The sequence below is a fragment of the Stegostoma tigrinum genome, chromosome 10 (genome assembly GCF_030684315.1).
Source record: "Stegostoma tigrinum isolate sSteTig4 chromosome 10, sSteTig4.hap1, whole genome shotgun sequence".
Taxonomy (NCBI): domain Eukaryota; kingdom Metazoa; phylum Chordata; class Chondrichthyes; order Orectolobiformes; family Stegostomatidae; genus Stegostoma; species Stegostoma tigrinum.
In genome coordinates, this window is record NC_081363.1 from 72179573 (window position 1) to 72192735 (window position 13163).

Sequence of the window (13163 nt, forward strand, 5' to 3'; positions counted from 1 at the left end):
TCAAGTGTTATAAAAACTGACTGGTCTCATATATTTGCCGAGTTGGACAACAGACTTTTGAAAATAGTTGCAGAGTTGGTAGGAGCTGCCGATGCTGGAGAATCTGAGGTAACAAGGTGTAAAGCTGGATGAACACAGCAGGCCAAGCAGCATCAGAGGAGCAGGAAAGCTGGCATTTTGGGCCTAAGGGCCTAGGCCCAAAACGCCAGCCTTCCTGCTCCTCTGATGCTGCTTGGCCTGCTGTGTTCATCCAGCTTTACACCTTGTTATTTTGAAAATAGCTCCTTTTTTCATACAAGTTTAATATTCGATCATTTCAGTGCAGACAACATTACAGTGCAATATTCAAACAGGATGATGAACTAGGGAATGGACCTTGATCCTTTTGCTGTATATAATTTCTGTTTTAAAAGTAAGAGTAAAAACTGCATTTTTATTTAATATCCTGTCATGGGATATCAGCATTGTTGGCAAAACCAGCATTTATTTCCCTTTCCCAATTTCTTCTAACGAGATGTTGCAATCTAATCGTAAGTCAGAATGGTGTGTGGCTTAGAGGGTACTTGCAGTTGGTGGTGTTTCCATCTATCTGCTGCCTTTGTCTTTCTATTTGCTTGACATGGAGAGCCTTGGTGAGTTGTTGGGGGTTGTCCCACCATGGAGATGGGGCATGCTGCTCCCTCTGTGTGTCAGTGAGGGAGGGGTGAAATGTTTAAGGTGGTGGATAAAATGCTGATCAAGTCAGTTGGTTCATCCTGGAAGGTTTCAAACTTCTTGAGTGTTGGAGCTGCATTCATTCAGGCAAGACATCCATCACAGTACCGACATGTGTCTGTTGATGATGGGTTGGCTTTGGAGAATCAGATGATGAGTTATTCACTTCAGAATTCCCAGCCTTTGACCTGCTGGTTTATTGTCTGTGCCCAGTATTTGTGGCTCAGTTCAGTTTTTGATCTGTGGAGATCTCCGGATGTTGATATTGGAGAATTCAGTTGTGATAAAGCCAATGAATTTCATGGAGGGTGGTCGTTAGGTTTCCATTTGTTGGTGATGGTCATCTGGCAGTTGTGATACAAATGTGGACTGCTTCAAAATCTGAGAAGTAGCAAATGTACAGAGCATTGTACAATCAACAGTGGACATCCTCATTTTTGGGTTTACACTGACAGAAGATCATTGAAACATCTAAAGTGATTTGGCATGGGACATGACCCTGAGAAACTCTTGCAGTGATGCCCTTGGACTAAGATGGCATCCAACACCCATAGCCATCTTTCTTAGTGCTAAATAAGCCATGTGCAAGATTTTCCCTGGATTCCCATTGACTTCAGTTTTGCTACGGTTCCTTGATGCCACACTTGGTTGACAGTTGCCTTCCTGTTAAGGGCTGTCACTTTCAACTGTGGAATTCATCTCCTTTGTCCATGTTTGAACCAAGGCTGTAACGAGGTCAAGAGCTGACTCACCAAGGTGACTGAGCATCAGTGAGCAGGTTGTTGCTTTGCATATACTGCTTGGAAGTGCTGTTGAGAAAGAGTAGATCAATGACGTAGTAATTGGGCGGTTTGAATTTGCAGTGATTTTTGTGGACGGGGCAATATGCCAATTTGCCATATTGTCAGTTAGATGTCAACACTGTACTTACAATGAAATGGCTTATCTTTCAAAGATTACTGAGCAGGACTTCACAGAATCAGCAGGGCTGGATATGCCACTTTTATTCTCAGTCTCAGTCAAAGGCAACTCATTATTCATTGCAACATGTATTCCCTGCTCTTAAGAAAGTGATGCTGAGCTCTTGTTCCTGTGCAATTTGTGCAATTCTCTCACAAATGTAAGTTAAAACAGGGATGTGGGTATCTGCACATCTGACTCATTTGATTGAACTTGCTTCAATCTGTGGTGAGGTGATCATTGCAGCCATTTTATTTCCGTCTATTTTTCCTTTTTAAAACTATTTTAACGAGTGAAGGTCTCTGATATTAAAAGCAGATAACAGAAGTTGAAAATTAAAGATCCATATTTTGCCATCATGACCAAGATTTCCTTCACTAAAAGAAGTTCACTGAACCATGTGAGCCTTTTACAGTAGTTTCCTAATTTAAATAATTTAGTTCAATTAAAATTTCATCATTCGCCATGTTGAGATTTGAACCTCCATCTTCAAGTTATTAGCCTGGGCCTCTAAATTGTTCACACCAGTGACATTACCACTTCTTCCCTATCTGGCCAGATGCTGTTGTTTCATGTGAGTCTTTTTACAAATAGAATATTTTCACAACCTGGTTCTTCAAAGAAAGGTGTGTAGCATTTTGGACAGAACTGAACTTTCCATGTGGAATTTTGATGTAATGATTCTACTTCTAACAATGTAAAGATTTGTGAGACCCACTAATTTGGTCCTGGATGGTGTTGGTCAATATAACTGAAGTACCACCACTTTGCAAAGAAATGTTACACAGTAGCTAGGCAACAAAAAGTTCAGTTCAAATTATTGCAGCTATCACTCTGCCTCAATAAGGTTAGCATTTTAAAGCAGCAACCAGGTCCACAGTTATTCGTCATTACTTAGAGTTGGGTTGTCATGTTGAGGTGGTACCGGACATGGAGGAAGCCTCTTCTGGAGTAGTGTGTGCAGTTCTGGTCGTCCCACTGTAGGAAGGATATTATTAAACTGGAGAAGGTCCAGAAAAGATTGATCAGGATATTGACGGGAATAGAGGGTATGAGGTATTAGAAGAGGTTGAATAGGCTGGGCCTTTTTTCCCTGGAGCATAGGAGGCTGAGGGATGACCTTTCAGAGGTTTATAAAATTATGGGCGGCGTAGATGGGGTGAATGTCAGAAGTCTTCTTCCTGAAGCGGGGGAGCTCAAAGCTCAGGGGCATATTTTTATGATAAAAGGAGAAAGATTTATAAAGGACGTACAGGGCAAATATTTGCAGAGAGTTCGCGTGTGGAATGAACTGCCAGAGAAAGTGGTGGATGCAGGTACAGTTAGAATATTTACAAGATATTTGAATAAGTTCATGAATAGTAAAGGAGGGACAGGAGCCAAACATAGGCAGGTTAGAGTGGCTTAGTTTGGAAAGATGCTCGGTATGGATTAGTTGGACCAAAGGGCCCGTTTTCATGCTGTATGAGGCTATGGCTCTCTATGACTATACTGCTGATGAGACTATTTATACATTTACAGATAATTTAGTTACAGATACCTCCCCTTGTTATATTGCAGTGTGTTATGAGCTGTTCAGCTGGTTGAATTACCTCGTTCAAAGTAACATAAAAATATGAGGTGCAGATTTTTCTTCCACACTGGTGACTTAATCTAAAACCTGGTCGGAAACTGAAATTTCCTGACCTACAGCAGTTTCTTACGTTGTTCTGATGCCAAAAGTATGAGCTGTGTTTCGAACTCCTACAGTCAATTGCCAGATCTCCTGCTTTTCAAAGCATGAGGGAACTGCTGCTGGTTGTTTCTGCTTCCCCTTGTACTGTGCCAAATGCCAATTCAGACCAACTGAAGAAAATTAATTGAGCATGAAATGAATTGCTTGTTTAATCAGATAGCATATTAAAATTAATCAGGTTTGTTGAAGTGTAAAACCCTAAGCTTGTACTAAGACATGTAAAAGTGTGCTTCTGCGCAGAATATGTTGTTTAAACTTGTATTAAAATCAAGATGTTCTCCATCTTCATTTTGTTTCCATTACATTTGGATTTTGTTTGGTTCGCTATTATTTCTCAATTTTCGTGCTGTGTCCAATTTCAGTATTTTTGCTTCAGTTCTGTTCAGCTGTGTTTATTTTTATGGCTTTTGCTGTCAACGGTCCTGTCCTTTTCTGGCTCAGTTGGTGGTATTGTCACCTCTGAGTCACAAGGCTGTGGGTTCAAGGTCAGTTACAATACCAGAATGTGAAACCAAAGTTGAAATTCCAGTCTGTTACTGAGGACGGTACTGCACCTTTTGTGGAGGTACTCTCTGTGGGTGAGACATTTAACTGTGGTCCCAGCAGGCCCCTTGACTCCATTAAAACATCCCATTGCTCCGTTTGAGAGATGAGCAGGGGACCTCTCTCCACTGTCCCACCCAATATTTATCTCTCAATCAACAGTGCAGTACAGATTACCTGGTCACTGTGTTTGTGGAGATTGCTGTCCATGTTGCCACATGCCCTGCATTGCAGCAGTCGCTGTACTCCAAATATGTTCCATCGAATGTAAAATATTTTCATCCAGTAGCCATGAAAGGTGTAAAGAGAAATGCAAGTCTTTGTCTCTTCCAAATTTTCCTTCCGATTTTTTTAACTTAAATCACTTGTTTCTTTAGTGCTGTCTTGAAATACCCAAAGAAATTACAGTTCCTCATAGAAAATATAGCTCCTCATCTTCACCCTATCCATTCTACAGCCCTACACTAATTGAAGACACTTTGCCTGTGTTAGCTGCTGTCTCTATTCACACTTTGTTTATCCTTGCAAATACTTTGTGACTGCGAGAATCCTTTTTTAATACGCGCTTTGTTAGATATATTTACAGGCTTCGTTTTTTGGAAGGATTCTCCCTTCATTGGTCGAAGGGCCTGTTGGTGTACAGTGAGAGAGGATCAAACACAATTGAGTCTTAACAAGAAGGGGTTCTTGTCTTAAGTTTAGTTTATAATATGGTTTAAAAAAATGTAAGTTACATTTTTAGACATGATTACTAAGATGATGGTAGACAGAGATGATATATGTGTTCTCTGCTAAATCGAGAGCTGTCCTCCTGATTTATCCACTGAAAGACTGCATGATACCTTCAAATTGGGTGGAGATTAATGTTGTGCTGAATAATAGCCCTTTCAGAATCATTAACTTTTACAAGCCTCTTGAGTCTATCTTCTGCCTTTTTAATTTGGTTAAAGACAAAGGTTTCAACCTCTCAGTTCTGTTTTAGTCAGTCTTATGGCAAAATCTCTACAAAACTGCAGCTCACTCAATCGCGACCTCTTAGATGTCAGTGGAGGTTTTGTGAACTTCCAATAACCTTTGTGGTTTCATAATATTTCATAATTTTTATTTATTTTTGTGTAATTTTAGACTGAGTTGCAATCAGTTACATAGATTCATTGAAACATCAGACCAGTGCTCCTTCAATGTCATTGCTAACAACAGACCAAACAAACCCACTTCCAATGACTTGACGAGCAAAGTCAACACTTAAAATGAGTTATCAGTGCAAATTGTGTTTTAATTTCAACACGAAAGTAAGTGTGAAGAAGCCGTCCAGTTGGCTTCTAGTGAGGACAGCACAGAGCCAAATGCAGTTGTCATTTGAGCATTGGCAGGCAGTTTACTTTGTAAATCTTGTGAAATAATCACCAGTAACAGATGGTTCTTGCTGGAGCATCTTCCAAGTAGCCTTTCCTGGTTCCCAGATGGCCTTTTACAGAACAGCTGGTTCGTCCTCTTCTTTCCCAATACAAATGATGTACAAATGTCCTGTTGCCTGAGGAATTGGGACAAAACTGCTATTGTCCTAAAAGGTATTTGGGTGGTGAAGAAAACATTCGGTACACTTGCCCTCATTGGTCAGTGCATTGAGTACAGGAGTTGGGAGATCATGTTGCAGCAGGACAGGATATTGGTGAGGCCACTTTCAGAATCTTGCATTCATTTCTGGCCTCCCTGCTATAGGAAAGGTGCTGTTAAACTTGAAAGGGTTCAGAAAAGATTTACAAGGATGGTTACCAGAGTTGGAGGGTTTGAGCTATGGGAACAGGCTGAATAAGTTGGGACAATTTTCCTTGGAGCATTGGAGGCTGAGGAGTGACCTTTATAGACGTTTATAAAATCATGAGGGGAGTGGATAGGGTGAATATGATTCTTTGAATAGCCAAGGTCTTTTTCCCAGGGTAAGAGAGACCAAAACAAGAGGGTAATAAAATGTGAGGCTGGATGAACACAGCAGGCCAAGCAGCATCTCAGGAGCACAAAAGCTGACGTTTCGGGCCTAGACCCTTCATCAGAGAGGGGGATGGGGGGAGGGAACTGGAATAAATAGGGAGAGAGGGGGAGGTGGACCGAAGATGGAGAGTAAAGAAGATAGGTGGAGAGGGTGTAGGTGGGGAGGTAGGGAGGGGATAGGTCAGTCCAGGGAAGACGGACAGGTCAAGGAGGTGGGATGAGGTTAGTAGGTAGCTGGGGGTGCGGCTTGGTGTGGGAGGAAGGGATGGGTGAGAGGAAGAACCGGTTAGGGAGGCAGAGACAGGTTGGACTGGTTTTGGGATGCAGTGGGTGGGGGGGAAGAGCTGGGCTGGTTGTGTGGTGCAGTGGGGGGAGGGGATGAACTGGGCTGGTTTAGGGATGCAGTAGGGGAAGGGGAGATTTTGAAACTGGTGAAGTCCACATTGATACTGCACCACACAACCAGCCCAGCTCTTCCCCCCCACCCACTGCATCCCAAAACCAGTCCAACCTGTCTCTGCCTCCCTAACCGGTCCTTCCTCTCACCCATCCCTTCCTCCCACCCCAAGCCGCACCCCCAGCTACCTACTAACCTCATCCCACCTCCTTGACCTGTCCGTCTTCCCTGGACTGACCTATCCCCTCCCTACCTCCCCACCTACACCCTCTCCACCTATCTTCTTTACTCTCCATCTTCGGTCCGCCTCCCCCTCTCTCCCTATTTATTCCAGTTCCCTCCCCCCATCCCCCTCTCTGATGAAGGGTCTAGGCCCGAAACGTCAGCTTTTGTGCTCCTGAGATGCTGCTTGGCCTGCTGTGTTCATCCAGCCTCACATTTTATTATCTTGGAATCTCCAGCATCTGCAGTTCCCATTATCTCCAAAACAAGAGGGCATAGGTTTAAAATGAGAGAGAAAGAGACTTAAGGGGTAACTTTTTCACACAAAGGGTGGTGTGTGTATGGAGCAAGCTGCCAGAGAAATAGGTGGAGGCTGGTACAATTAAAACACTTAAAAGGCTTCTAGATGGGTATATGAATAGGAAGGGTTGACAGGGATATGGGCCAAATGCTGGCAAATGGGACAATATTAGATTAGGATATCTGATTGGCACAGACGAATTGGGCAGAAGGGTCTGTATCTATGCTGTATAACTGTATGAGTCTGTACATGAGTGTACAATTTGAACAGTGAAATAGCAAGATTTGCAAAGCTGGACATATACAAGATCCGAAGCTCTGACAACACCATTGGCCATCAGAATTTAAGCAGCAAGGATGTCTCTCCCCTACTATCCCTGTTTCCCCACCCCCTCCACTCAAAAAAAGATGTAAATGCAATGCTGAAGGCTGTGTGGACAGTTGTAACCACAGCAGGTGACTCAGCCAACATTTCTTATAGCCGCCAATGTGAACAAACACCATTTTTTTAACTCAAACTGACGACCAGACAAAATATATCTAATTGTGAAGGTAGCAGTTTGGAAGCACACGTGCAATCTAATTAACCACATCAATCTTCCTGTGACAACTTCTGAACGCACTGTAAAACATAGAGCAAAGTAACCATAGATCAGTCCCTACCTCTATATCATTAGATACTCATTTGAAACAGTCATCCAGACAAAGAGGGCGTGAAATTGCAACACTGACATTGTAATGCAGCTGGTGCTTCAGTTTACATACAAATTATGTCTCGGGTGAGAACTGAAAAAATGCCCAATTAGTGAATTTGTTGACTGGGTGCGAGAGGTGCTGTTCGGAACAGACTTTTGCACTTGGCTTAATGGAAAAATATAGCCTGTCACCCTAGGTGAAATAACGTCTGGTATTTATTTAAATTAATGCAATTTAATAGATCCCAATTGGGAGACTTTTTTCAAAAGATAATTGTTGAGGGCAAAAGACTGCAGCAACTCACCAAGCAAATTCAGAGGCACATGTCCCGTCTCTGTGACCTCTTGATCCAAGAAGGAGGGAACCGGCAAAAATCACAGGTTAACCATCAACTCCAAATATCTCACCATAATGACTTAAATATATTCCTTCACCCTTGGTGCTAAATCCAGACTCTGTGGAATTCTGTACCATCACCACCATGACTACAAACCCGTAGTGGTTCAATGAGAAGGCCCCCGTGGCACCTTGATTGGTGGTATTTTGTTGTGATGTCTGGCAGATAATTTGGAGTATGTATGATATGGAAGAAGTGTACATTATAACCTATGGAACCATATTGGCCAATATGAATGTTCATCCAGAAATTGAGTCTCTGTGGTTTGCTTTTCCAACAGAGCCGAGCTATGGGACAGTTAGTCCAACATTATGCGAGAGGCTGATAAACTGCACCTTGACGGAGAAGGACTGCCCATATGGCTTTGTGCAAGATCAGAAGGGATGTTTGCTGTGCCAGTGCCTACCTAGTAAGTGGTACAATCCTTTCAGAATGCCAGGGAGGTTTTAGTCACTAAGTACTGAGCCTCTCGCTCAATCAACATTATCTTTGTGTTAAACATGCTTTTGAATTAAAAGCTCCTTGGCAAAACTCTAGAAAAATACATTCAAAATTTCTTTGTCCACTGTTTGCTCTATCCCTGCACTTTCAGTATTATCAGCAATGACCTGAATGAATCCATTGGAATGGTATATAGATACAAATGAAAATGAATACCATTAAATAAATGAATAAATGTTAGATATTTATACGGATGGATTTATAGAGCTTGTAATATTACAAAATTAATAAATGAATTCTTTAGCAATGCTAGGTCTTGTGTAAATTATCAGCATAATTAAGAAGGTACATCAGCATAATTAAGAAGGTCTGCTTATAACTGGTCACAAACGATGGTAAGACATGTGATATATTTCCCAACATTTCTACCTTTGCAAAGTTGTTTCACCCTGGTTCCAGCAACAGAACTGCCTGCCAGATCAGGTCTGCCGTAGCTAACGTCTGTCTCTCAAGACAAAGACTGAACAGCCCAGTTCAAATGGCAAATTTCCCTGATCCCAGAAAAATTGCCAGCAGTCAGGGATGTTCCTCATAGCAGACAGCGCTTTGCACTGACACTCCCCAAAAATAAATGGGAAATCCTGATTCATGTTTGTTTCTGTATTGATGACAAGTGAAATTAATGATGTTTTAATGCAGGTTAAAAACTCTCAATTATCAGGGAATTTAGTGGCTTCCCCAAGGTCTACTTGCTGTAACTTAGTTGGGAATTTGGCAGATTTTTCATCTACCAAACTTCAACAGATTGGACAAAACTATGAAGGAAGTCCAAGTGTTCCAAATTTTGTTGATATTGCGTAATTATTCAAACCTTAAAACAGAAATTCCCTGTTCAGGAATCTGTAGTCTGCTCTGTTTCTTTGTCACGTGAATTCTTACGTTCTTATTCTCTCTCGCTTTTTCTGTCTGTCTGTCTGTCTCTCTCTCTCTCTCTCTCTCTCTCTCTCTCTTTCTTTCTCTCTCAGTCACTCACTCACTCACTCACTTTCACATATATGTGCATGCACTCACTTTCGCATCCCCATATGCTCGCTCTCACCCTCGCCCCCTCACCACTTCATGCCCCCGTGCACCCGCCCCGTCGTGACAGCCCCCTCACACCCCCATGTGCTTGCCTTCTCTCAGACTTTCACACTCCGCCTTGTTTGGTGTTAGCCTTTCCTTCCCAGAGATAGTGTGGTGGCCGATGGATTGGGAAAATATCACGGATATTTCCAGAATTCAGAATGGAGGAGAGAAAGGGATAACTCATGCCAGTAACATGAATTTACCACATACGTATGTGAAATCTGTTCCTAGCCCAAAAGTCTTGGGTCCATTTCTACAGGAATTTTCAGTGGTTGGTATGCATGTTAATTTGGACTCAAGTGAAATTTACACAAGACCTAGCATTGCTAAAGAATTCATTTATTAATTTTGTAATATTACAAGCTCTATAAATCCATCCGTATAAATATCTAACATTTATTCATTTATTTAATGGTATTCATTTTCATTTGTATCTATATACCATTCCAATGGATTCATTCATTAACATCTCCAGGATGCTTCTGAAACTTTTATACTTTAATCTCTGAAAAACAAAGATTGACTTTACACAATTTGTGAAATACATAGTTCAACTTTTCATTGCAAAAGTTTGCATTTTTTAAAATGTTTAATACTTAAAGTTTCCTCATTGTTTAAAAGCTATTACACCACCATCACACATTTAATGTAATTCAGTTTGCAAATTTTTGGTGTACGTATCTTGGGACTTGTCTCTCAGTCATATCTGTAATTTTCAATGTTCTTGGTAGAACAACTGTTATTAATTTCTGAGTTCATATTAGCAACTGCTCAGCACACGAGATCCCTACATTCCAACAGCTGGAAGAGATACAGCACTAAGATGGAACAGGGCTTGGTCTGTTTATTAGTCATGCAGTGACCACAGCTTCAGTGTAGTGTTCACAATGCCTCACACTAGGATCATCATTCAGGCTGTTCATCACCAACAAAATATTTTGAACCTGATTAATTATAGTTATTTGTGTTGAAGGAGTTTGGAAAGTAAATCACATATCATTTTGATGTGAAAAAGGAACTTAATACATTCCAAGTAGAAACTGAAAACAGAATGATGTTTAGGTTTTTAGTACCTGACTGGCTGACACAGAATGAGATTTACAGTTTTAAGACTTCTACTGTAAGAAATGAATAAAAAACAACATTGTCTACACGCTATTCGGTAGCTCCCTTAGACCCTAAGATAGAGAAAAGATGTCCCATTTAACTTTAAAATGACCAAATATAACCTTTGACGGTTGTGCATTATTCTGTCCCTTTATGAGGACATAATTATCCAAGAAGCAATCTAAAAGTTTCCCGATTTCCTTTCTCCTCTTCTAGCTGTAAAACTTGTAATCCTTGAACCAACTCACAGTGAGGGACAACTTGGAGAATATTCCCCCAGCTGAGCTACAAGAATCTATTTTTAAAAAAATCCTCATGAACTCAATCTCTTCAATCTGAGCATAGGCTCCAATTTGCATTGCATATAGTGACCAGCATTGTCGTCACATTGGGTGCAAGACTAGCCACCTCTGTGTTTAATTTCTCTCGCTCTCTCTTTCTCATTCTCTTGCAAGTTTTTTTAAAGTTTTATTTTTATCTGAAGTAAAGCCGAATAATACAGTAGTATATTTGCTTGCAATAAACTCTTACCCCCAACTCAAAATTTATTTCAAAAGCAATGAGCCTTACATTCAGATAGAAGTGCTAATAAGCTATCGTCTGGACCCCAAACTCCATTGCATCTTGGAATAAAATAGACAGTTTGAAATACAGGTATATACAGCTCCCCTATGACTTGAATACAGCAACCTATCCACTATCGGCACAGCTGCCCTGGTCATTGTTTACAGCCTGTGACTATTCTGCATTTGCATTTTCTTCCTAAGCCCCTCTTCCCATCACCACTGCCCATTGTGCCCCTTGACCTTTAACAGTCAACCTACCAAGCTTGTGGGGCAGAATTTGGACCTGGTCATTTGACCACCTTCAAGTGTCCATTTGACCCCAAGTCAAAGAGGGAGCATCAAACTTTCAAGTTGCATGTCGATAACAAATTACAGTTGCAATGGTAAACTTTCTGTTCGAAGTCCAACTAGTGACCAAACAAAATATTGAGATGTGACTATACTCTTGCGATTGTAGGGGACTGGCTATTGCCAGTAGTTGCAGCGTTTGACCAGAGGCTAGTTGCCTGGAATTCAACCATATCACTTTTACACATGTTAAAGACTAACTTCGACAAAAGACAAGGAACAGCTGGTTTGCTCAAACGAACAATGTTACAAGCACGTCTAACACCGATAAGTAAACGGTGGCATCTTGATGAAAGGGTTTACTGTTTTGCCACTCAATTGCTCTGCTTTGTTTTTGGTAGTGACTGATGGTAAGTAATATCTTTCTGTTCCAGAGGAACCCTGCCCAGATTTGACCACCTATTGCTCTTTGGATTGTCCCTATGGCTTCCTCACGGATGTGGATGAGTGCAACATCTGTGAATGTCGACCACAGCCACACAAGTGCCGAAAGCTTTCCTGTAACAAACGTTGTCTCTATGGTTACGTGTAAGTGCGGTACATCACCATTACACAGCTCATGAGTTGCATAGCTCTTCTCATTTGTGAGACAGTGGCTAGGTTCGGAGACATGTGCAGGGAAATCCTTTTATCTGGGTTCCCAGCTTTGTGAAAGTGAGAACTAGCACATGATTATACACAGCTGTAGTAGAAGTTATTGCAATTTTTGCACAACTAACATTTTATTTGGGGTTTTGTCATTTAACCATGATATCCAAACTATTTGCATGTAGTTCTTGTAATATTCACATATGAATATCATTCACCAGCACATAGAGCATTGTCAACCCTCCAAGCTAATCCTTGGGAGGCTACAGAAAATAAAATAACAACAGTGATGGAGAAATTCTGCATGACTAGGAACATCTGTGGAGAGAGGAATGGAGACTATTCTTCAGAGTCATTGAACTCGAAGCTTTGACCTGAAATGTTAGGCACTACTGCCTCACAGCGCCAGAGACCCAGGTTTGATTCCACCCTCGGGTGACTGAGTGGAGTTTGTACATTCCTGTTGTCTGCATGGGTTTCCTCTGGGTGCTCCAGTTACCTCCCACAGTCCAAAGTTGTGCAAGTTAGGTGGATTGGCCGTGTTAAGCTGCCCATCATGTGCAGGGATGTGTAAGTTAGGTGGGAAATACAGGGTTATAGGGTGCAGCTGTGAGTCTGGGTGTGATGCTCTTTACAGAGTTAATGTAGACTTGTTGGGCTGAATGGCCTGTTTCCACACTGTATTTCTCCACTGAATTTCTCCAGCACTTCCTGTTCTACTTCACGTCTTCAGCATTTCCGGTGTTTGACTTTTATTCGCAAAAATAACGTCTGATCTCCAGGGGACTGCTGCGAGCAATCTTAATGCAGGATTATTGGGACATTTTAAAAACATTTTTCTCATTCAATATTTCTGCGCATACATTAATTCGTCAGATCACCCCCAGCCTGACACAAAATAAATCATCATTCCCAAGCACGCCCCAATTTTAATCACAATGTTGAAACTTCCAACATCTCAGTCTCTCTTTATATATTCCTCCCAATATGCAATGGATTTTGGCAATGAGGATGGGATTAAAGTACAAA

At 41.4% G+C, this 13163-nt stretch overlaps 1 protein-coding gene across 2 annotated transcripts in view; it reads left to right on the top strand.

The window, feature by feature from the left end:
- LOC125455686 (cysteine-rich motor neuron 1 protein-like) overlaps window positions 1–13163 on the top strand; it is a 227005-nt gene that overhangs the window by 183185 nt on the left and 30657 nt on the right. For both annotated transcript variants that reach the window (XM_059649258.1, XM_048538001.2), the window contains exons 7-8: window positions 8237–8365; window positions 11921–12074. In XM_059649258.1, coding sequence (XP_059505241.1) covers window positions 8237–8365; window positions 11921–12074 — 283 coding nt within the window. The remainder of the gene's footprint in view (window positions 1–8236; window positions 8366–11920; window positions 12075–13163) is intronic.